At 27.1% G+C, this 27,459-nt stretch overlaps 1 protein-coding gene across 2 annotated transcripts in view; it reads left to right on the plus strand.

Moving 5' to 3' along the window:
• The first annotated feature begins 2,485 nt into the window (after positions 1 to 2,485).
• LOC129968470 (carboxy-terminal domain RNA polymerase II polypeptide A small phosphatase 1-like) overlaps positions 2,486 to 27,459 on the plus strand; it is a 42,860-nt gene continuing 17,886 nt past the window's right edge. Inside the window, exon 1 of one of the 2 annotated variants that reach the window (XM_056082376.1) lies at positions 2,486 to 2,738. In XM_056082376.1, coding sequence (XP_055938351.1) covers positions 2,666 to 2,738 — 73 coding nt within the window. In that variant the 5' untranslated portion in view covers positions 2,486 to 2,665. The remainder of the gene's footprint in view (positions 2,739 to 27,459) is intronic. The other variant, XM_056082375.1, reaches the window with a different exon arrangement.

The following is a 27,459-nucleotide window of genomic DNA, read 5'->3' on the forward strand; positions in this document are numbered from 1 at the left end:
AAGTATTATACAAATTTGGAACACTAATCTAACAACATTTCAAATTTTATATAAAGTTGCTTTTATATTCTAGGAAGATATATTGTATTTCAATTTAAGTAAAAAATGCCGGATACTTTATAAGCTATCTTTAGACTGTGTTAAAAATCGCTATGGAATTTTCCAGTTTTATTTAAAATTATTTTTAAATTTTATTCTTGAATATTTTATTGGCGAGGTTTTGAATTCAGTTGTATAGTAATTCGGAAGTAAATATTTTATTGACAAAATATCTCAAAAGTTGTTGTTTTAACGATTTATATAAATATTATAAGTAAAATCAATAAAAATATATTTGGTTTTAAAGTTGTGGAAGAGGGAAAGGGCAACCGGAGACTTGCAGTATACCAACGGGTCCTTAGAGGGCTTTGAATCGTGGCTGTGAAATTGTTTTTGTATGTGTGTGCAGGAATGTGGATGCATAGCAACATCAGAATTGGGCAATTTTACGTTTATTAATGTTATGATAGACAAATGTTTTTTCTTTAAAAGCATTTTAATATTGTTCAGTAAACAAGACAATCCCTTCACAATAAACATTTAAATTTACTGTTCTCAAAGGTTGCCATGATATCTTTCGAATTGTTCGGAAGTTCTGAGAGCATTATCCTAATCACAGGATTTAAACTTATATGAACACTTTGAAAAAGACTGGAGTTTCGAATTAAAAAAAAAGTGACGTAGAATCGAAAATCGATCTTAAAGCGATAATGATAAGAGATTCAATGCCCATTAATATTTTTTATGTACTAAATTATTAAAATATAGAAAACATTATTTATTTCTTTAACCTTTTTTTTTATTCGTTCAAATCATTTTGTAAGATAACTTTTTTGTATGAAGTTTGATTTTTTTTAAAAAAAGTAGCATAATTGTAGATTCAAAATAGCTTATATGATTTTGTTAAAAACAAAATGAAAAAATTTTCATCATAAAATATGGAATCTTATTATTAATTTAAATAAAATTCGGAAGTTTCCGAATTTAGGAATCAATATCAGGACCAATATTACTAAACTGGGAAAATAGGCAGCTGCCTAAGTAGCACCTGCCTACCCTAATATTGTGCAACATTAGACATCCCGTGACCGGGCTTTTTTTGTTTTATTTTTAGAACAATTTAGTTTATATTTTCAGTGAATTTAAAAAGGCAGTGTCCGTGAACTTATTCAAGTTAAAATCAAATATTGTTTAATTTCTAAAACCTTCTAAAGTTTCCAAATTTACATTTTTTTTTTAGTTTAATGTTTTTTTTTTATAATTTTTTTTCAAAATATATATATATATATATTCTTTTCATAACTCAAAAAAATATTCGATTCTATAATTAAATAATATTTAGAATGAATAAAAAAAAATTGTAATTACTTTTAAATTTAATTGTATAAAATTACTTTTAAATTAAAATTTTTATACTCAATACAGTGAAATCAACTCATAAAAGTTAATCGCAGTTTAAAGTTTTACATTTTAAAAATTTGTTGCTTGAAACTATTCATATGGATATGAAACCAATAAAAATATTTGATTTTGAAATTGTAGAGGAGGGGGGTGAGATTTGCATTGATTTAGGCCCCTAGATGGTTTATTTCTGTCCTGACCATTATACAGAATTGATTTATATTTTTATCAATAAATAATAAAACAGGCTTTTAACACCTTAATGTTATTTTAAGAGTGAACTAACTTCATAATTCTATTAAATTACTGCTTACAACCTTTTCAGAAATAAAGTTTGTCATTAGAGAAATTTCTTTTCTTCTTTTTTTTTTTTTAAATTTATATCAAGGATGAAATAAAAGTAAGCTTAAACTAAAGTGAGCGTTTTCAAATAAATACTAAATGAAATATTTCACATTGACTAAACATTAAGTGAAATACCAATAAAACAATGCTTTTTCCTAATAAGTTTTTTTTTTTTTCAAATTTTAAAGCAACTTGAAAATTCCTCATAAATTGAGAAAAAGAGCTATTTTATGTATTTAACAGATACTATTTTTCATTTTTCTTTCATATTTCGAAATCATAATAAAAAAAATAATATTACTACATTTTTTTAAAATTATGGTATTTGCTGTGTCATTTATGTTTATTGTTTTTAATCAAGAAGAAACAAAACGACTACAGAAATTCTATTTGCTCTTTAAATTCTTTGAGTATCTTTTTAAATATATCAATATCTTTTAGAGTTGTTCAGTAAAATAAGATAATGCTGTGATTACAGATATGTTCACTTTTAACTGATACAAATTGAAAATAAACTCAATATCTTATTCATCTTCAAGAAATTTAAAGCAATCATTTTCTGTCAGTTTATGAAAGTCCAAAAAACTTTTTTTTCAATGCGTAACGAGCAAATCAGGGGAAAGTGCATAGATTTGAGTCTGACAAGTTGAAAATGTGATAGCGAATTCTTTTCCCTATTTTCATTCAATATCCAACATCTTTCAGAAGGGTCACATGGAGGATTTCAACGCGCACGCGCAGTAGGAATTAATCATATGGAGTTACCATGATGTGAGCGCCATTGCTAGCATCTCGGATAATTTTTAGCTATTTTATGGTGTTTTAGTTGAAGCTGTTTGGATACAAATCCATCGAGACGGCTTCAAGAAAGGGAGACTAAATGGACAGTACGTCCATTATAACTCAAGCAAGCAGGGAAGAGGAACAACTTACAAGTTTTCCTCCGGAAAGAGGTTAGTGCATGTCCAAAATGGCGCCTTTGCTGCGTTGCGATTTTTTTTTAAATGTAAACTTTTTCGCGGTGTGCGCTTTATTTTTGCTACTCTCTCAGTTTTATGTCATGTTTAAATTCGCTGATCACTGAATGCAGGCGGAAAAATCTGTATATAAAGTTTTCGAAATCGTATGTCAATCCAATGTGTAACCAGTGTTTACGCTCACAGATTGTAGACCGCGTTTTGACAACAAACAGACGCCTTAGTATTGACGATATCAATTAGGCCTAATGTTAAGTGTAAATGAAGGGTTGAGGTTATTTTCTATTACAAAATTAATCGCGCAAAATCGTTGACTTGCAGAAATGTTACATAAATAAAAAAAATTTTTAATTAAACTTTAAAAACAAATATTTTTTGCAATTAAATGTTTCGAAATGTACTTAAATTAAATATCGATGCATTTTTAAATAGCCAAATTTGTAATTATGAATGTTATTTTGATAGAAATTTTTCTCTTAAATACCTCGTTTTGGTACTTTTTATAATCATTAAATTCCAACCATTGGTTTTTATTTATTATTTTGTGATAAATTAACCAGCTGTTCGTTATACGTATTTTTAAGTGCAGCGTTTTGTTTTTCTGTTTTGCTTGCAACTACACAGTTGACATTAAATTAGATTAATTTTTATTTTGATCATTTTATTATTATTAAAAAGTTTTGGGCCAACTTTTTTTAAAAAAAGATTACACTATATGGTATATTTATTTTATAGCATCATTTAATTTCTGTTACCCTTAATGTCTTAAATATGCTTCGATTATATAATATCCTCTTAATCTATTTATATCCAGATATGTTTTCTGCATTTGTTTTTATATCTGTTCAAGCTTCATTTTGAGTAATGAAAAATAATTGTGACTGTATGCTATACACTTTTGTTGATTTTCAATTATTTAAAAGCAAAACATTTTTTTTAACATCTATTGAAAATAATCTTTTGCTTTATATTTAACAATATTTAATAGGATTAACTTTCGTAGCAATTGCACCAATATTGGGATACATAGATATTTTGTGAGAATTTATTCGTATTTTTTTTTAACTGGCCTAGAAATTGTTACTCTTGAATGATGCAAAAATAATAGTTTCAAATATAAATATCCTGACCCTAAAAACTTTCAGAATTTCTTTATAACATGAAGAAAAACAAAAGAAGCATAACATCCTTACATTTAGTACTATCAAGTATTGTTATATAGTATCATCATTTCATTTAGTATGTCTGCATTAATATTTCATTTTTGAAATCTGTAGGGAATCGAAATGTTTTTTGGAAAAAAATAAGTTCATTGGAAAAATAAATTTTCATGTTCTGTTGAAATAAACTACACAAGATGTTTTTTTTTAATTGGAAAACACTGAAATTTTGTATCAATTCATTATAATATTTAAACACAAAACTGTTGAATGGTATCGAATTTGATGAGAAATCTGTGCCATATTCTTCGGTATTATTTTCTTTTTATACATCTAAAAAGACTCAAAGTTAATGCATCTAAAGCTAATTTATGCCTAGTCATGTCAAATTCAACTTTCCATGATTACATGCAACAAGTTTCAAGGAAGGGAATGGGGGTTTTACCTCTGTTTTCAAACTTGTTACCTTTCTTGATCACTCATGTTATCATTATGCTAGTCCATTGGTGTAGAAGCTCTTATTTCTCTAGAATTATTTACTATCCTTGTTGGATACTAAACGAGGGTATTTGTCCTTTAGATTTTTAATGACTGATTATTTTTTTTTGCATGATCATTTGTGAAACAAAAGTTAATTTTGTATTAACCTTAAATTTACTCACATTAATTAAAAAAAAAGTGGTTATATTGAATACTAAGTGTACATTTTTGCTAATTAAAAAAAAAAAAAATTGCTGTTTATATTTTGTTTCAGCCAAAGAGCATAGTTTGCAGGAACAAATCATTATAACATGGTAACGCTTTAATATTACGGTTACTAAGTTTTTACATATAAATGCAGTTACTAAAACATTGAACAGTATTGTTGGTCAGTTCGCTTAAACATACTTTAAAAATTTATTAAAATTAGAAAAGAAATTGGACAGAAATAAAATTAATACTCTGAAAAGCTTTTTTTAAATACTGAATTAGGGGGAGGGGATAATATATTTAAAAACATAAAAATTTGGGTTAATTTTTAACTATAATTTAGAAATTTTTTTTCTGAATAAATATTTATTATATAAGAAGTAACTATTTTCCAGGTATAGTAGATCTTTGTATTGATGTATGCTTTTGAACAGGATCTGCAGTATTTTCAGCCTCTTAATTGTTATGACCATGTACTTGTTTGCATCATATCACTTTTGAAACTTATAAACAAATTAAAAATTTTTAAAATGCTCTATTTTGACTAAAAAAATTATGCGTGATTATCAAGTGCCAAATTTTCTACAGTTTCTTAATTGAATCAATAGAACAGCAGGTTCTGAAAATCTAAGGTGCCATCTAATTAGATAGAAGGAAAAACAAAACTATTAGTTAAACGTTCATGTCGGAGCAAACATTTCATGATACAATTTATTGATAGTATGCCTATATACCTATCAAATTATGTTGAAAAAAGAATTGTAGTTTAAACAAAATTCTAGTGTTAGTGTGATTTGGCATACTTTAGTCTATTAATGAATATGACAGTGTGTGCATTTTCCCTTTATATGCCTATGTATTAGTATAAAATTTTCTTTTTAATTAAAACTATTTTCTTAAAATTTACTGATGTTTCTGATTTTCTTTTTTTAGCTTGAGATTTCATGACAGTTAAAACCATTTTAAGTCTTACATCAGTTTAAGAATAAGTTTTAATATTTAATCATAAAATATCAAATATAAATTTTTTCAGACATTAGGATAAAATAAAGTTTCGCATTAAGATTATTCTAAATTCTCTTTTCTAAAAAGCTGACTAACAATTGAACTGAAACTTAGCTTGACAAAATTGTAACACATTTCTTGGATATTATTAATACAGCTTCACTCGATTCAAAATTAATAATTCATTATTGAAATCATTTCGTTAAGTATTTAGTTCTCATTTATTTCTATGTGGCAAAAGTAGTACCCAAATTTCAATTTACTGAACGAAAATAAAAATTCATTGAAATGAAAAATTAACGAATTTTGCATTTTTACAAACTGTTATTTTCATATTTAGATAACTTTATTATTATAATAATATCTCCTTTGATTGTTCTCTATTTTTACTTTTTCTTATTATACTTTTCTTTTTTTAATTTGATACATAATTATAATTACTTTAGCAAAATATTGATTTGGTGGTTATATATATATCTATATATATATATATATATATATATATATATATATATATATATAAGTATTTGTAAGTTGAGTTGCAGTTTAGCTGAGTTTAAACAACTAAGGGATTGGCCATGAATCTTATGAAGTGTTAATTTCTCAAAGTATTGTTAATGGTTTCAGGTTTAGCATTGTTAGTATAGTAAATATTCTTGAACATATAGCCTGTATAGTTTATTATTGTTATAAAATATTTTTTACACTTAAATGTTCTAATTTTTTTTATAGTTCTGACTTTTAATTAAGTCTTTAAAGTTGATGGATCCTTTTATTTTTTATAAAATTGAAATGCACAAATTTGTCTTTGATTAACTTTTTTTTTAACTTGCAATTGCCATTTTTCAGTTTCATCCAATTTTTATTATATTCGTTGACATGAAAATAGTTTGTGCCGTTTATAAAGGGGAGTAAGGATGATAATGTGTATTATATGCAATTATCTGCTTATACTAAGATTTGACAACATTTAATCATTTTGATGTTAGTAGTTGTGGCTTTCACATTGGAACTGTAATATACTTATTATAATTACTTCAAAACTTTATCTACCTAGGAATATTGGATTTAATGTTTTTAAAATTGGAAATTTGAGAAATATTGCAACTAGTAATAAAACAGCACTTTTACAGTAACTACATGCTAGCGATTAAACACATAAAAAAAATTCCAAAGATGTTCTTTAGTTGGCGCTAAAATTTGACACTCTTCATCAGTGGCATGCAGTTGAGCCAGTTCAGCATTGGCATGCAGTTAATACTTAAGTATTGACAAAATTATATAATAATATCCTATAAGCACAGTTAACATAATGGTATTCATACTTGATTTAAGTGTCTGGTACAAGACATATACATATCACATTCTCAAAATTGTACAAATCTTGTGACACGTTGACTTTTTAATAAAGAAAAAGTTTTACTTCTTTATTTTTGTGAAAACATGTACCATCCGTGAGTACAGTAAATTTTACTATGCATTTTCCTAATTTTTTGCTAGTTCTTTAAAATCGAAACATTTATTTGAGGTGGAAGTGATTAAACTTCAACTGATATCGAAAGTTATTTTGCTGAAATCAACTTATTATTTTAATATTTAAATATAACCATTCAAAACTACAGATAATTTTTCATAATATAATATCTCAAAGCATTATTCAATCAAAATTTCTATGATTCATCATTCAATTCAATTTGTATATCAAAAGTATTTGAGAAGAAGTAAATATTTTATTTTATTTTTCTTAATAGGATTTCTGTTAATAAGGTTTTAAATATAAATTTATATCTCTTGTACATTCTGAATTCAATATATTGTTTGCTTTATTGAAATCTATCTGCTTTGCCAATAATGATTCCTATTAAGGATAGAAGTTTAATTTAATTTTTTTAATATTAATATCTGTAAAAGAATTGTGTAGCAAAAAAACACCTTTGGTGTTCTTCTAGAATTCCTATGTTTTTGTATTATCATTCCTAATACCTTTAATATTCTTTTAAAATTCTTATGTATTTTTGTGTTCTTGTTGAAAAATATGCTTAAAATTGATTAAAAATAGGATATATAAATTACAAAAAAAAAACAACTTTTTTTTAAATTTTAAAATGGTTTAAAAATAATTTTTGGAAGTAATCACTAATTACCAAAATTTCATTTAATTAAAACATTTTGAAAGGCATATTCTCCCTCTTTGAAATATATATGTGTTAAATTCCGTAGTTCTACATCAAGTGATCTAGCCTGTAGACTGCAAACATACAAGTATCATCATCATCATCTTTATTAATATCTGGAAGACCAAACTTTGCTAGGCATTTTTTTTTTTTTTTTCATATTTTGTGTTTTATTAGAGAAAATATTTTGACACAACTCGCATACTGATTACATATGAATATTTTTCGATCTTACCTCTGTATGAACTGGCTATCTAAGTACAATAAGTCGTGAATGTACTTAGTTTAACATATTGTTCAAAATAATCTACTATATTACATTATTCATTTTACAGTTTATCTATCTTTATTTTTATTGAACTTACACAGTTTTATCATAGTGAAATCGAGTCTGAAATGGTGCTATATGACATTGTCAGCATGAGAGCAGATAGAAAAAAGCTTTAATAGTTAGTTATAAAAAATGTGTTTTTTTCTTGTAAAATTGCATATTTTTCTAGGAAAAACACCTATGTAGATAAATTTAAAAAGAAGCAAAAGTATTAAATATAAATGCAGAAGTAAAATAATAAAGCAAAAAGCGTGACTCGAACACATACATCATTCATGTTATTCTCAATCACTATACTTCAATGTCCACTCTTCAGAGTGAAAGTTGGATATATTTATTGTAATAGTTAATAAAGCCTTTTAAGTTTATATATATAAACTAGAAAGGCGGAACTTTATCTTAGCATAAAATTTGATCCAAATCGTTAGATCCTTTTCCAAGATACATGAAATAAATTTATATATATATATATATATATATATATATATATATATATATATATCTTAATATATATAAATTACGTGTCACGTTGTTTGTCCGAGATGGACTCCTAAACTACATAACCGATTTTAATCAAATTTGCACACCGTGTGCAGTTTGATCTAACTTAAAAGATAGGATAGCCCTTTTTTTGAATTTTTAATTAGAATTTTAATTATTAATCAAAAACTAACATTCCCGCCAAAAAATCTTTTCCCGCCAAAAAACCGCCAAATAAGTACGGCTCCAGTTTTTTTCCCCAACAGTCATGAGGCTATTCTTAAGATTTTTCGGCTGATTATTTGAAACGATTCTATTTATTTTCTTAATGTTTGATGCATTTAAAATTAAACATTGTTAATTAATCGATCTTTCAGATTCATTCTTAAGTACTTTTGAATTAAAATAAAACAGAATAAAGGAAATTAAAAATTTCTAATCTGCATAGTGTTACCCCAACTGCCGTAGAAACACTCGCGCATTTGCGTTACGTGTCGAATCCGAATGTTCGAATTATTTATGATCCTATCCGAAAACGTTTCTCAGGAATAAGATATCATTTTCCACAATTATTTTTTAATGCATACAATAAATTTGATACATTGCAACGGATAAAGTATCACGATCTTATGTTTGAATTTTGTATTACTGTGCACGGTGGCAATTCTCAGAAATAAGATATTTTATTTGAAAATGATTAATTACAAATGTTTTAACGGATCACTGATTAATATAACATACTAAAATTCTGCTTTTTTTTAATTATAAAGAAGTTTGGAAAAATACTTGGAGGTGCACACGGATAATTATTACTTTTCGTTTTGAATGAATTCCGATTCTTTATCTGACTGTTTACTAAGAAAAATCTTGTACGGCAATAACATTTGTTACCTTCATTGAATTTTCAATTAAATGATTTTATTTCTTTTTTTAAGGATATCGTAAAAAAGATAAGTGAACGAGCCAATAATAAGTTCCTCTAATCGGATAATAAAAAAAATATTAACTAATTTGAATGCTAAATGAAATTTAATCTTTTTTTATATAAATTATTGAAGATATGATAATAAAAAATGGTTACAATAATCGTTTCAGTTTTTCATTTCTTTACTAATAAACTGCATGTACGTATCAAGTTATGTCAGCTATCATCAACTCGGGTATCATTCACTTCAGCTACAATGCTTATCATTATTTAATAAATGTTTCTGAAACTGATTTCATTTTGTAAATGAATTTTGAATTATTGCAACAGACAAATGTATCAATGACGGAATAAATGTCATGGCAACTTCATGTGTGGAATATATAACTTTTTTTTTTTTTTTTTAATCTTTCCTTTAAGCTAAGGAAGCCAGAATCTGTATCATTGAAGTTAGAGGATTTATTATACATCATAAAGGGTTTATATTAAGAAGGAACAAATTATTTGTTCATTATTTGACAGTCACAATTATCTGTTAGCTCCAAGCGATTCTAACAGATGGCGGTATCTGTTGACTGGATTGAGTAAGTATTCTAACAGATGGCGCTGTGTTAAAAGTACCAACGTTTCACATGAGCTACAATTTAATGGCATAACCACCACGTGCTCCTGAGGCTAAAGTATAAGTTAAATTTATTTCGTAGTAAACGCAATACAATGAAATTCAATTGTTCTTACTTTTTCAATTTTTGGTATTAGCATAGCCGACCACGTGTTATTTAGACTAAAGTATAAATTGAATTCATATTATAGTAAAAGTAATACAGTGGAATTCTTCTTGCTTTTTAATTATTAATGCTTCATTGTTCAACAATCTTTAATTAAAATGCATGTTTAAAACAATCATTCTTATGGCGAAGTGTTGAAACACTTCGATTGGCCATAAACATGCGCGTACAATTGCAAAATGATCCATCAGCACAAATATTTTCTGAACAATTACTAGATATTGGGAACGGTAAAATAGAACTGCAACCAAATACGTAATGCATTAAACTGTCAGACAATTTCTGCACTGTTCTTCAGGGAAAAAATGAATTGATTCGGAGTATTTTAATCATAACTGGCTCAGTGATCGAGCTATTTTGGCAGCCAAAAATGTTGATGTTGACGAAATTAACTTCCAAATACAACAGTTGTTACCAGGCGATCTGATGTCTTTTAAATCAATCGATACTGTTGTTGATGAAAATGATAGTGTACATTTTCCAATTGAATTTTTAAATTCACTAGATATACCTGGAATGCCACCACATAACCTTCGATTAAAGATTGGTTCACCTATTATTCTCCTGCGTAATTTGAATCCACCTCGATTATGCAGCGGTACGCGTTTGGTCATCAAAAAGATCACCGGAAATATACTTCAAGCTACCATTTTAACTGGAAAGTTTAAAGGAGAAGGAAAATTCCGATGATACCATCAGAATCTACGATACCCTTCAAAAGGTCACAGTTTCCCATTCGTTTAGCTTTTGCCATGTCTATAAATAAGTCTCAAGGTCAAACAATGTCCATTTGTGGTTTAGATTTGGAAAATCCATGTTTTTCTCATGGGCAACTATATGTTGCATGTTCAAGTGTAGGAAAACCGTCAAATCTATTTGTGTTAGCTAAAGACAGGTTAACCAAAAATTTTGTGCACCGATTAGTGCTAAATTAAATTGAAATTAAAAGTATTTATAATTCAAAATAATAAACATTATTGTCAAAGATTTAAAACTATCTGCCCTACCTACCTCATTTATAAGTTTAAGTGTTACGTGTTTTTTACTAACAACTTTGTAATGTACTCCTTTGTTACAAACTTAAATACAAAAAAATAAAGAAATTTAATTTTTTTTTATTGATTTTTGCTCAATATCAATGGTAGTAGAAAATCAATCATGGAGGTCCCCATGTTTTTTTACAAATGGCATCTGTGTAAAAAAGCATGGTGGTCCCCATGACTGGTGTTCTCCTACCGTTTCCCTTGAATAGTTTACTACTATGTAATATAACAAAAACCTTAGCCACAGCAACGAGTGGCCGGGTCTGCTAGTATATATATATATATATACATATATACATAAGAAAATTACATATTATTCCAAGAGATATCATAAGGAAGAAGAGTTTAAAACTTGTAACTTTCCTCTAAATAAAGATTTTAAAAAAGGTGAAAAAAAAAAAAACCCACCTGTTTTTTGCTTAATGTTGTGAAATGTTTCCTGATCTCTGCTTATCTAACCAACCTAAATTTTATTCTCTTGGTTGTGTAATCTTGGGGAGAGTTGGGAAGAATGGGACAGCTGCATTTATGTCTAAATAAAAGATTAGAATATATTTCTAGCTTCTCCATTGGCTATTGCAGCCATATCCCCTTGCTTGATCCTAATTGTTGCACCAGCTACAGCTCTGTTTGAGTTTAAAGCAGAAAACTATACTTTTATGCCTCAGAAGTAAATAAATTCTTACTTTTTCAATCTTATTATTTGTAAAAAAAAAATATTTTAAATATATAATAAATTTGTAGATATAGAATTTACTTACTAACAGTCAGACTAAGTTTAAATGTAGCTTGCTTTATGTGATATTCATTTTGAAAGTAAAATCTTTTGTGGTCGGAATGGGACAATATGATTTTGGGAAGAATGGGACAGTGTGTGTGTGTATGTCGGTTCATTTTGTTTACACTGTCATATAACTCATCATTTTTTAAGGGAAAAAAAATTGTTTTATGGGAATTTCTGTTTATTTATATAAAGATTTTTCCCTCCAAATGAAATGGCAGAATTCAGAATTTTAAATGATCTTCATTTTATAGTCTTGTCAGACTGATACAAAAAAATGATGCTAACTTTCAGATACACCCACATATGATTTACCAACTTCATTAGTATATGCAGTATAAAAAGAGCTCATGATTTGATGAGCCATGAATGATTTGAGATTTCATGAATGATGAAATTTCAGTATTTTGAAATAATTTTCGATATATAAACTAAATGAGAGTTCATAGATAAGCATGTAATTAAATTAAATTCAAAATGAATTTAATTTAATCTTTCAGCAGCTTGACTAGAGGAAGAAAGAATACTACTTTGCTTCAGTTGGTTAACAAAGAAAAACTTGCCAAATTTTATCAATACTTAGCATATAATACAGGTTGTAAGGTTCTCACAGCCTTTGAAAACTCTTATTTTATTTTTCTTTACTCAGCCCCCTTCCCCCCTCAAAAAATAATTAATATTTCATTTTTGCTGGGTTCTTGAAAAATCTTTAAAATATAGGTGAAATATTCTAGTTTTTTTCAGTAATCATATTGTATGAAACAAATTAATTTTTTTATGATGTTCAACATTCTGAATGCTGCTCAAAATCATAAAAAATATTGTTCTTCTACTTATAGAAATATTTATAGAGTAAACAATCTCAATATTATTAAATTTTCAAATTTTTTGACAGGTAAAACCTTTATATTCTTTTCACTGAAATAAAAAAAAAAGCTCTCTTTAATGTTTATTCCATACAATGTTTGCATTTATTTTATAATATTTTATTTGTAAACATTTATTTTATTTCTTATATTCTATTTGTTCTAAGACTTTGCTTCTTATTTGGTTTTTTCTTTCAGTCAGAATATACTAATAAAAATCATTATATATTATTTAGTAATGTATTTTCCTCAATTTTTTCCCCTTTCATTGGTTACTCAATTGGCATTGAATCATTCAGTAGCCAATGAAAACCTGTCGGAATATCTTGATTGATGCCAGTTAATCTTTTTTTAATTAATGCATGTTTTTTAAATATTACATTTATCTTGTATGTGTACATGCTTAGTTGGAATATATCTCAGTGATAATTTTTACATCTAACTGCACTATAACTGAATTTACTGAAAGAAATTAAATTATGAAAAATCAAACTTTTAGATTTCCAAATTAAGAGTGTTTAATTAATTTAATTCTAAATGAATTTCTAAAGTGGTGACTTATGTAACAAATTTAATTTCAGAGGGGGTTGTGGCTATTGGAAGAAACATTAAAATTGCTTACAAAATTATAAATACTTCCAAAATATCCATTTTCTTTTGGTATATGAACTTATTACACTGTTCATTCTGAATGAGCCATAAACTTTTGTTGAATGTGTATTGATGTAGTCTAACTGGCATACCAAGCAGGTTTTTATTGTTTTGCCCTACCGTCAAGGACATTCTTCATCTATTTATTTTGTACCTGACATGGTCATAATATTGTTATTGTGTTTACTTTAGTAACCTCAATTTCAATAATGTGAAAGAAGCAAAAAATAAACTTTAATTAATGCTATAAAATGTCTTTGTTAGGCAAATACATTTCCTTTTGAAAAAATACAAGAAACGTTTTGTGTGTTACTCTTTGCTTCAATTAATTTATATGGGTAAAGATTTGGAACTATTAAGTAAATAAAATTATGTAATCAAAATAGTGCAGTAACTTTGGATATAGCAAACAAGTTTGAGAAGGAGAGATAAACTAAAAAATATTCTAGGTTTTAGAAATGACATGGACAAGACCATATTTTACGTTGAATACATTTGAAGCAGTTTCTTACTTAACTAGAGATAAGATGCATCCCTTCTGTCTCTTCACTTCTCTTTTTATAGTTGTCTTCAAATGCTTGATTCTAATTTCTTTTATTCACTCTAAAAATATTTTCAATGTGCTTGGTTTTGATTGTAAAATATTTACAGCTTTGAAATTAATGAGGAATTTCCTTTTTATTTTGCCCTTCTCTTCCTCTCTTTCTCCTCTTGCCTATTTAATGTTTCTACAGTAATGTTTCTTCATTCTTGCATGTTAAAGATAAACATTTCTTGAGACTTTTGTATTAGTATCTGCTCTTTAGTGAAAATTGATTCACTTATCCATTTTTATCCTAGCCCTCTTTTCTTACTGCAGTCATAAGTAAAATATCACTTAAACGATACAATAATCCATTTCAAGTATATAATTTATTTCTTTTCTTTTTATTATGTTTAAAGCTTGAAATTGATGCAATTTTCAAATATAATTGTAAATGATTCCTTCATTTAACCAACGTTTCTACATTTTCTATGAAAGAAATAAAAATTTTATTATTTTAAGAATAAATTTTTAAATTTTATTCTTAATAAATATCCACACTTTGATCAGATGTTCTACTTAATTACAATAATTCTAAATTATTTATGTTATAAAGTCTTTTCTCAATACTTTAAAGAATTTATTTTTGCATTCATGTAGATAAAGGATTTTTTTAAAATCATGTACATATTTGCCACATTAATATATGTATGACCTTTACTTTTGGTTTACTATGCAGAAGAAATATCTTTTAGCGATTTTGCTTTTATTGTGCAGTGCAAATTCACCTTATTCTTATTACTAAATATTACATTTATGATGATCAAAATCTGTTTATTATATTTTAACGAGAGGGACTCTAAAGTATTGATAAATTCTTATTCTATTCATATTCTCTTATGAAATGGTTCATTCCATTATATCGTAGGATCATTTTTTTTTTCTTTTTTGTCATAACTATTTTTTTTTTTCGTATTCTTAATTATACATTTTGTGAAGCTAGTTGGAAAAAATTAGAAGAAAAATTTAAAATATTACGTATTTCTATAGATCAGTATTCTGTTTTCCTACCTATTTATTTACTTCTAATTGAAATAAATGAGTATTTGATAAGTCTCGTTCATTTGATGTCATTCGTTATAAAATCTTCATTATGATGATGACAAAGTAACTGGATTTCTGTTAGTAATTGAGTAACTGGTTTTCTGTTAGTAATTGATAGATAAATGAACTCCTATTTGAAAAATATTTATTCAACATTTTGTTTTGTTTGATAAGAATTTCTGTATTGGGCTTAAATTTTCTTCTGAAAAATTGCATATTAGCTGAGTTATCTAAAATTGCTTGAGAGGAATATATTTTCATGTTTAATATTATTGTTGTAAAAAATACTTTTATTATAATAAACAATGTAAACAGTCTTTTAATTAAAATAACCACAAGCATTTTGAACAACTTCTAATGGCTAATTTTCTCTTTAAATTATTAGTAATTTTTAAAGAATATAAATAGATAATGTAAGCATGACAAAGAAATGCAAGTATATTAAATAATTTAAAATGTCTGATATTGTCTTTTTAGAAAGGAAAAATGTTCAATTAATGAAAGAATTAACCCACTGAAATTTCATGAAACCTTTCATATACTTAATAGCATTCATATGCAAAATTTGAAGAACATCTAATGAAGATTTTAATTTAGATATTATTTATACAGATTAATAATACATTTTGACTTGGTAATGCAAATATTGAAAAGGGGGATATGTCAAAATGAGATAAATAAGAAGGTATTGTATGGATTTTCTGAAGTTATGTATTAAGTAATCAGTATTATCAGTATCAGTTATGTATCAATTAATCAGTATTGCTAAAAAATATGGAAATTACTTTTGGAATTTCCATTGCGTCACTATTGCAACAACTTGAAATATAAAAAAATAAGTCATTGAAACTATATCTTTTTTTTTACATAACAGTTATCAGTCAATTGGTTTACTTCTAAAGTATATTGTATGATTAAGAATTTTATTAGAAATATAAAGGGGAAAGGGATGTTTTTTTTATTGCATCACACATTTTCTATTTCATGAAAAAACATATTATTTATATAAACAATTTTATTTCTTTTTATCAAATATATGTTCAGAATTATAAGTACAAATCTTAAAAAATTTGAATTTGCAGTATTGTTCTCCTTTTACATTTTTGAGGGGATTAAAGAAATTGTGATTTAAATAATGAGAAAGTATAAATCATGGGAACCATTTGCGAAAATGTCTGGAAAAGAGAAATACTTTGCTTATTAATGTTATGAGTAATTTTTTCCTAATAAATACCTCAGTTAATAAGTATACAATGCAAGTTAACTGTTATTGCTAAAAGTACTCTGCCTTTGCATTTTCGTTATCTGTTGAAGTGAAGAGTAGTTAATGTAAGAAACATATATTTTATTTTTTATAATATGGGTATGAAATTATTTAGGAATTAATAATGATTTTCTGGATGAAATATTATATTTTTATAACTATTGTACATTATTATTTTAATAATGTGCATTATTTGTTTTTAACAAGATGAGAAAAATAACTTACTGGTTCAGTGTTGTGATATGGGATTATTTTGTTTGAATGATATTAGAGCCAAATGCTTGGTTTAAATGTATTACACCACTTATTTTTAATTTTTTATATGAGTAGAATTCATTGTTTTTATGCTTAAAATTCATTTAAATACCAAAGGTATACATAGTCGTGTTTAAGCAAGTGCAATAAAAAAAACTTTTTCCAACTATCCTTATTACTCTGATAATTGTTTAATTTAATAAGTTTTAATCAATTGTACACATTAATTATAAAACCATAAAATGGCTGTTTGGTTTCTTCATTAATGCAGTTGATGAATATAAGTGCTTAAGAATTTTCATTGGAAGATACTAGTGTTGTTTTTCTTTAAAAGAATATTAGCCACTTGCCATTAAACAAACAAAGAGTAATGGCCAGTTAAAGTTTACTGCTATTTACTTATGCTTAGAAGGATTGTGTTTTAGTATTTAACTATTTACATCTATATTCCTAAAATTTGTTCCCACTCCTCAATTTGTATTTGCAGTTTGTGGCTTAGTATGGCTCAATTTACAAATTTATATTTACTTTTTTTAGTAATTAAAAGAAGTCATTCTTGTCTTAAGTGTTAGAAAGCAATTAACTAATGCCAATGAATTTATTCTTAATAAAAAACAAGTGTGTTTAAAAAAATATATGTAATAAAAGCTGTACAAAATAGTCCTGTTATGTTTTTTCTCATAAAGTATGTGAATAAAGTTCTAAACAATTTACATTATATATAATTAATGGGCCTTTGTCAATAATTTTTTAACAAGTAGTCTTAATCCTATTATGAATTCTTTATTAATATTCCATACTGAAGAATTGAATATAATTTTAGAATAGATGCATTTATATATATGTGTTAAAAGTCTTTACTCTCATTTTCAAGTACCCATATCAATTAACTATTAAAAAAAAGGTTAATATAAGGTTTTCTTATAAAAAATCTTTAAAGGTGTTCTTTTAATTCTTAATCTGCTATTCTATTTCTAAAAATATGAGACTTAAATTGTTAGATTTAGCATTTTTAACTCGTTTAATTATTTTATGTGTAAACTTTTGACTATCATACATCAAAATTTATGATTATTAAAAAAAAACATTTTTGATCAATAAATTTTAGCAAAAAAATTATATCAAATGCATTTTTGATAAATTATTTTAATGTTTATCGTACATTAATTTTTATTACTAGTACTGAATTATTTGTTACCATACATATTTTATTTTTCTTGGCAGGTTTTCTATGCATTCGAAAGAAGTTTTAATGCAATAGTGATCCATATTCTGAATTTGCAATTAATAGCTGCTTTCATGCATTAAGTCATTTGGCAAAATTAAAGTCTTAATTTTTATTTATCTTCAGCATTTATTCTTTATTTGGAATAAATGTTTAGTTTGTTTGTAATTAAAAATTATTTTGCTATCAAAATATTTTGCCATTAATTTTTGAAAAAAATTTCAGTAAGAAATAACTCAAACGAATTATATCTATTTTAGCATAAATATTTGAACAACAAAACTAGTGTTTTCTGTTTTTAATTATCCTGATTGATGAGAGGTGGGAGCTTTTGCTTTACATGAAGCATTTCTTTTTGAAACTTTTGCCTGGCTTATATATTTGGTTTAACATGATTTATAATTTTGTGATTGCAATTTAAGGGCAACCTCCAAGTTGGAAATTATCGATGTATTGTACATTCCTCTTCATCTTGTTTCTTTGATAGTATTTATTTTTTCTCTATACATTTCCAATATACGCAGTTAAACTACAACTTTAGAAATTATATCAGTGACTCACTCGATGATTAAAAAAAGAAATAATAATAAAGAAAGGTATTTTTTATTTGTAGTTATTTTTATAAACATTCAAAAAATTTTATTCAAAATATGAATAAGTTTCTAAGAAATGTGTACCTGTTGAACGAATCAAAAGTACAACGTATAATTTCTTTGATTAGCATTTTAAAGAGTGTTACAATAGTTACTCTCAAATACTTGTTAAATGATATATAAAATTCTTATTATGTAACTTCGATAATTTGTTCATTAAGATTCCAATCTGTCACTATGTGCATAAATTGAAGCTTTGTCATCTAGTGGAATATATATGTAAGGCTAAAAAAAGTTTGCAGTCTTTCGTTATCTGTTTTTATATTTTTGTCTTTCTTCCTCGTTTTTTGTCCTCGGTAGATATTCCATTATTTCGTCATAACCTAGAAACAAAATGATAAACATTGATGCTTCAAAAAGCATTATTTTAATATTAGGGCTTTTAATTATTAATATATTTAAGTTTTTGTTTCAATGACAACAAATTGTTTAAACTATGGTGGTCATCTGAGATGGGATCATATAAGAAACTGATTTAAAATATGTCTAAAAATATTACAACTAAGTTATGTTTACTGCATTTGACTTTTGTATCCATACATTAAGGTCACATTTTTACCCTCCTCGATCCCAATATGTTCCAAGTGAATTCTGTTGAGCCTTGATTCGAACCTAGCATGCATTAATTCTAATTTTTACATTACATGTGTTTATAATTAAAAGTCTTGGAGAAGCTGATCTTGACTAATTAATGACATAAACGCGAAATCCCTTCAAAATTCAGATATATGTTGTCCTGTATTCAGACTATGAAGAAAACAATTCTTAATGGAAAACATATTGACTAGTTGAACTATTAGATTAAATAAATATTTGCAAACTATTTCCGAATTATTATTTTTATTTTCATCGCCTTTATCATAACCTAATGAAATGTCGATGGACTTCGAGGAAGATAGAAACGTAAGAGTAACTTACGGATTTAAGTGCTCTTTTCCCTCCTGTTAGAAAATACTCTTACTCATCCAGCTTTTTCTGACAGTTAACCACCCCTGTATCTTGGCAGCAAGTCAAATTCTTTTTTCGATCGTGAGAGTGATTACGCTTAGGGTTTTTTGTAGTTGCATCATAGGGTTATTTGAGTTCTTCATAAAATGCGTAGTTTTTATTATTTTTTAAAATGTTACTTTATGTTTACAGGTATAAATAAAATGCTAGCCAAGTAGTTCAAGCATCTTAAAAATATTGGATGAGGAAGTTTTTGAAACTTTTGACTAGTGTTGGGTATATAGGTATATTTTCCTTCACGTTGCTTCCATTGCATCAAGCTTATAACTTGTAGTAGTGTCGTCTGAAAAATGCCGAATCAGCTGTTCTGAAAACTGATAAGCTTGTCAGAATTGTTATTTATTTTCTTTCTGATTAGTATAACAGTCTTGCGATTATAATCCACTTATTTCCATAATAATGGCTCTTCATAACGCATTTAATGGTTAAAATTACAAACAAAAAATTCAGAAGAAATATGTTTAGATTTGCCTTCTGATAGCAGTACACCATTTAAAGCTCTGTTATATAAATTTTATTGAAATCATTCTTCTGAAAATTTAAGGCGCCGTCAGTGACAGATTTGTGAAGAAGAAATTAATATTCGCTATCAGTTTTATCACACTAAAAATTGCAAACATTTTTAACCTATAAAAAAAATAACAAGATATAAAATAGCAGTAATGAGTATCTCCGTATCCATTATATATTACTATTGTGCATTTAGATTATTTGTATTTTCAAAGTTAAAATTGCCTCCAAAGTCTACATTACAAATTATATATTTATTAATATTGCTACATTATATTATTTATATAACTGTCGCAAAATTTTAATAAGTAAATTATCGTAATATATATTGAGAAGTTTTTCTTATTTTTGTTTTAATAAATTTTTCTGTACACTAATGATGAAGTAACTCGGAATAAGTTCGAATTTGTATGCACACATTCTTTGTAATAACGCAGTTTGGGCAGTATCTGAGTATTGTATTGCTATTTTTAAAATGAAACTTATATTTTTTAATAATTCTCAACAAATTTCTGAGTATAAAGCTTTCTATAAACTATTTTAATTTGAAATAAAATACCAAATGCATAAATGAAATTTTTCTTGTAAAACATTTAAAACTTATTGTGTAATAACAGGTGAAATGCGAGGTATTAAATACTGAGTTCAAATGTAGAATAATACAAGAATGAAAACATTATTCATAGGCCAAGCTGTGAATTTTTTTCTTGTCCCTATAAATTAAAAATTTTAAAAAATTGGCACATAAGCCTGGCATATGCCATTATCATCTTGATTATTACGGATTTCTTGGTATCCTTACAAAATCCATAAAAATGTAAGTCTATTGTGCATGTGTGCACATAGAAAAGAAAACAATGCACTTGGTGGAAAGTAAGTTTATGCGTTGAAATCCTGTAAATAGAACCGATAAAATGGCAGGAAAAGTTATGACCTCGTGCTCCTATGTATGTCAAGTCTTGATCCTTAATGGAAATGCACTCTAGTGAGGTACTTTAGTTCGCTAAACGATCCACGCGTGACCTTAATTAATTCGGTCAACTTGCCTAGGCGATTCGATTTACTGGGTTCAAAAGTTACGTAGTTATACTCTTGGAATGTCTTCGAGGGATATTTGAAAACGTGACTTATGCAACACTGGATTTAAAAAAAAAAAAAAAAAATAGTAAGCAAGTGGGGGCGAGCGCGCTGTGATATCAGTCATAAAACAACTCGGATCCTGTCGGTTAAATTTGGCATCAATCCCAGAATAAGTGCCGACGCACCCATTGCGTCTCGTGTTTTGTATTGTGTGTCCTCCTTGAAATAAAAGATCAGACTGGTGACACGACTACTTATTCCTTCTACTCGTCGTCTGCTTTTTGCTGGATTGTACGATGCGACTTGTGCACTATCGTTTCCAAGGCCACGTAGAGCGCGTCATTAGACTAAGGAATAATTACACCCGCAATTGTGGGATTTAAATTGCCCACCACTGTAGTTTTAGTTTTGCGTATCACATACAGGAAAAGCATCATTTTTAAGTGCTAGATAATAATTGCTCAATTAGTGGAACAATAGAATGCATCTACGAATGGATCTTAAACGTTGATCCAATCGTTCTTTTGTCATATGTTTTAAATTCTTATTTATAAAAAATAATAATTCGTGATGTATTTTTTTGAAAGATAGATGAAACTTTGTCGCATATTACTTATTATTGCATTAAAGATGTTTAATAGTATAAAAATCATTATTTATATTTTGCATAAATATAAATTATTGTACAATGAAAAATTTATAACAACCACGATGAAAAATTTACATATATGCAAAATATAAGACATAGTTTATATTTTACATAAATATACATTTTTTTTATCGTGATGCAAACATTTGTATACCTAGGTTTTAATTGAAAGATAGGGGAAAAAAAAAAGGGATTAATTCATAGTAACGAATGAAACAATTCCCAAAGCTGTATCATTTAAAGAAAATGACTCTCCCTTGTGTATAAACATTTTAAAAATAATTGGCAAAACTTAATAACCAATCCCCCAGCATGAATCACTTGTCTAAATCCGAAAAAAAAAAAAATCTTTATTAAAAAAAAAACTTTTAAATTTATAGATACGATGTAATTAGTTCCTTATCCCCTCTCGAGCCTCCAACTATTTTCATATTAAAGAGATGTAATAAAACTCCGAGCCCCATTTTGAACATTTAAATTGATTTCATCTATTAATTTCACCGTTTTGCCAGGATAGTTAAATACTGCTTGTCGTGCATGCATTTTTTAAAATATTTTGTTTTGGTCTAATATAATGTAATTCATTCAAGTTGGTTGACGTGACTAATACTATTAATTTGGTCGAACAGCTGAAATTTTGAATGTTAAATTTAATAATTGATTTATCATCTAACGTTCTTTTTATTGTTAATGTGATACAATTTTATATTTAATATCTTATCTTTTATATTTAAATTGTGCTATAATAATAATCAACTCTGCTTGGTACAGTATCAGTGGCATTGTACGTAAGGGGAACAGCTGTTAAAGTTAGACATCTTCTGAGATTTACCAAGGACTCCTTTACTTAATAGAAAAAGAAAGTATTTGAAACTTCACTTATATAACGGATATTCCTACAAAGGCGTAAATTCATTAGATTTTTCGGGTCAACTTTCAAATGTCAGCAACTCGAAACTTTTTTTTTTTTTTTTAACTGTAGATGAAAATTATTGCTATTAAATCTTTCTTAACAACCAAAAAAAATATAAATAAATAAAGATTTCGCATTTGAATTTTTTATTGTTTTTAAATTTCATTCATTTCCAAATAATTAAAAACACATTTATTATTTCCTTTAATATTTTATTATTCATAGCTCTAAATTGTGCATAATTTTTATCATTATACTTATTATAAATTATAAAAAAGTATAATTTATTTTTATGATGTTTTCAACACATATATTTATGACTTATGCTATCGAAATAATAGGATTTATATCTTTGAATGCTTGCATACATTTTTGTACATTATCTGCATGAGTATAATTTTTAAGTCTTAACATTAGATAGCTTTCCTAGAACAGAAAGGAAGAACTCTTATTTTCTTCTTAGAACCACGTTTTAACAACGATTAAGATTGTTCTTTCTCCTTAATAGTATTTTGTTAACTAATAAAATTTTTTATGGTCAGGGCGGAGATAGAATTTAAATTATAATATCATTCGAATGATTGTCCTTCAAAGCGATTGTTGCTGTTAAAATCACTCGCCAAATCAAAAAATTTAAAAATAAACGATATAGTGAGAATTTATTAAGTTTCATATTTAGCTTTAAATAACCAAACAACAATAGTATTAGTACTTTATCTGATTTTATAAACTATATAAATGTAATCAAAACTGAAGAAATTGTTAGTTTTAAATTTATTTGATGCGATTTCTATTAATGAAAAACTAGATGAATTTAATTGTGCTTAATCCATTTGCCATTTTCTATTCCTTTTTATCTACAACATGCTCTGTACTTTAAGGCTGTTAGTGTATCACTGGAGAAGGTTAGAAGGTTATCTGGACACAAATAGTGTATGATTTTTAAAAAAATTTTTTTTATTCCATCGTTTTTCTCTCACTCAATTGACTGATATTCTAGCTTCAAGTTGCTCGAGATCTGATTAATGTTATGAACAGTAATTGCACGCCGAGCTATTTTCTGCTTGACTGATTCTCTCTTCTCTTCTGTCACCTTTTAATGCTTCTTCTTTACCGTAACCTTGACTGGCCTTGTCTTCTTATTATCTTCTGTAATCAAACAATAGTGACCACTGATTCGTTTGAGTAATGAATTGAATGCATTGCTGAACACTACTAACACCTATTTTTGGTTTGCTGGCTTTATTTCTAACGGTATTTTGTCTCTACATCTGGGCGAAAATAACTGGTATTTGTCTCTACATCTTAACTATTTGGTGAAATATCCTAGTTATTTTTATTGTCTGTTTCATGGATGACGGTTCTCTTCTTTGTCAAGCATCAGAACGGAACAAAATCCATTACTTTTAAAAGATTATCGTTAATTAAAATCTTGCTGGATTCTTTTCCATCTTTCTTTAGTTTCGAATTTTTATGACGGTTCATTTGTTATCATTATCAATGAAAGGATTTTGTATTATTTGGTTGCAACTTATTTTTAAAACTATGTGTTGAAAAATTAACAAATGATTACGATATTAAGTAATTTTGGATTTATCTATAACATTTATTCTTGAATGTTTCTGTTTTTTAATAAATTTTCTTTTATAGTGCATATAATCTAGATTACTGTGAATTATTTTTACATTTATAGGGAAAATGAGGATATTCAAGAAAAATATAATTCTAAATCTAGATTCTGTTTAATGATATTATGTTTGTGTTAAGGATTTTTTATCTGAAAATATTTTGTTCAGTTATAATAAACTAATAACAGAAATTTTTCCTTTTTAAAATTTTTTTAAGTTGTTTGAAGATTTTTTTTTCTATAACAATTTATTTTTGAAAGCCAAACAAACGTGAACACAGTATTGTTCCTCTTTTACATTTTTCTAGAATGAACCAGAAGAAAAATGAGAAATCATGGGTGGGTGGGTGGAGGTATGGGGAACCAATTCAATGTTTAAATTTTATTTGTGAGAGTCAACAAAAAGTGTTGTAAACGGCAGGAAAGCATTACAAATGGAAACATAGAGGCCAGGTAATACTGTAGTTATTATAAGACCTTCATAAAATGGTTAGACAATGAATAAATAAATAGTTGTCATAAGGGATTTTGTTCAGTTTTAGAATAAAAAATTGTTATTGTTTATTAATTGAGTTCTGTGACAGCTTTTTAAAATTCATGTGCGCAGTATCATCTTTTCTATTTCCTTATAAATGAAATCTTTGTATGCAGTAATCTCTTCACCTCAACACGATTGAAATAGTTCTTTCTGTGTTTTATCCTTTTATGAGAAGGGCAGCAAAGTGTTTGTCTTATTAGCAACGCATTTGATGCGGAATAAATAGCGTTGAAAACTATGCAAAACATGGTTCCACCTTTCTGTCCTTGAATGTTTCAAACACGAAACAAAAGAACGTGCAAGTGTATTTCGTTTCCGTTCTTTGTTTTCTTTTAGTTTTGCTGTGCGCAATAGACCTCTTTTAGTTGACAATACATTCACCCCACGTCTTGCTGTAATGCTTATTTGTAGTCTGATGTCAAAATCTAACTTTGGAGGTAGCTAAACTTTATACTAGCAAATAAGAATCATGGCGAATTGTTTATTTATATTTACAAAACATTTTTTCGTCATGCATTGATAAGGATTTTCCGAGGATTATTCATGCCATTATATTACATATGTTAATTGGAAAATTACCATTGGGGAGGTAAAAAATTTGGAAAAAATCAGTTTTTATTGAATCTTTTCCCCTCCCTCCCTTTCGAGAAAAATGTTTATTCTCATACTTCTCCCATATTTGGTAACATAATGCCTTTGCAGTTTAGAAATTAAAGTTACAGTGAAGCCGAAGTTCGAAAGTTTAGCAAATTATTTTTAAACATGACTAATTTGAAATTATTCGATACATTTGCTTTATATGCTTTTTTAACAAATGTTCATTGCATTTTGTAATTATTTATTGTCGCTTGGATTCTCCTAATTATTCTCGTCTAATTCAATACGAGTTCTTCCATTTTATCATCATTCAGTTGATAAGTAAATTACGAATGAATCCGTATGGTAAATTTGAAATTCTTCTTTTCACTTTCTCGTATATGAAGTATAGAGAAAATATTGTAATTGTATTGTTGTAATAAATTCGTAGATTTGGGTGTATCTCCACGTTTTTTAGATTTCCCTGAGCACAAAAAATACTTGGAATTGTCCGTTTGTAACAAAGATGACTTAATAAACACTTTGGGCAAGACTTAAGGTTTATCTCTAGCTTTGTAGATTTCGATCAAATTTTGAGAAAAATCCGTTCAGAAGCCTGCCTGTTCGTCTGTTCTAATATAAGTTAACATAATAACTACAAATGAAGAGAGCTATATAGATAAAATTTGGTACTCATATTTAACATCTATAGTGTAGACACCTATAAAGTTTGAGCCAAATCCAATAACGGGTTAATCGTCTGCTGGTCTTTACCTTCAGAAACATGTAAACACGGTAGCTCAAAAACGCAGTGATTAAATGTATCAAATTTGGTATGGGATTTTGTGCCTATAACTATAGTTTGCCAAAATTTTGCCTGTCTATGGGGAAAAATGCATTTAAACCGAAATTCGATTTTTGGATTTTGTAATCTTATGGCAGGGATTAATCGCACCCTTCCCCCCAAAGAAAAAAAAGGGGGTGGGGAGTGCCAAGGCTAAATCCAGTGCCACGCAAGGCGTTCTCTGGGTTAACACCTTTATTAGTGAGTATGCAAGAAAGTTTGGGGGAGACCACTCCCGCTGATTAGATTTGATGCTTTTAGATATAGAAACTCGCATACTGATAAATCAACTCTATTATATGTGTTATCAGTGTTATATCGCAATAAATACTTATAGTGAAGGGGGGGGGGAAATCTGAATAATTCAGAATTGAATTTGGGAGTTTCAAGGAATACGTCTGTCATAAATGTGCGTTTCCTTACTTAACTGTCTTAGAATCTTTTTGTTTACGTGTGTGAAAAAGGTATGTAATGAAAGAAATGGAATTATTTACCACGATTCCTATTTAAAGTTATGTTTGGTTTAATTTCTATGAAATGTTGGAATTCCAAAAATATATGCACGATTTAAAATGTGTTCCTGTAATAATATTACTCATTGCGGCTAGTCATTTTTATCAAAAAATTTGATGTATTCGCTTATGATTTTATCAGTTATATTTTAGAAGTTTTCTTTTTGTTTTCGCAATACTGAATTCTGGTAACTAATGCTAGATTACTAGTAGGATACATGTACAGTTTACGGCGAGTGTTATTAAAGTGACCAGTCTTTCCATCCTAGTACAATCTGTATCCCTATACTTACAATAAAAGATGATTGTGTGTTGGCGCTGTAAACGCCAAACAAACTTTTTGATCTAGAGCTTCCAAATTTGTCACATTTATACTTTGGTGGTCAGAAATGATAATTTTAACTAATTAAAAATTATGCAAAATAGTGATATTTTTTCTGCGATAACCTGAACATATTGTAGTAAAATATGATTTATAAGCATCTTAAAGGTAAAAAAAATTGTATATATTTTTCAATGATA

Source organism: Argiope bruennichi, chromosome 5, assembly GCF_947563725.1.
Source record: "Argiope bruennichi chromosome 5, qqArgBrue1.1, whole genome shotgun sequence".
NCBI classification, from domain to species: domain Eukaryota; kingdom Metazoa; phylum Arthropoda; class Arachnida; order Araneae; family Araneidae; genus Argiope; species Argiope bruennichi.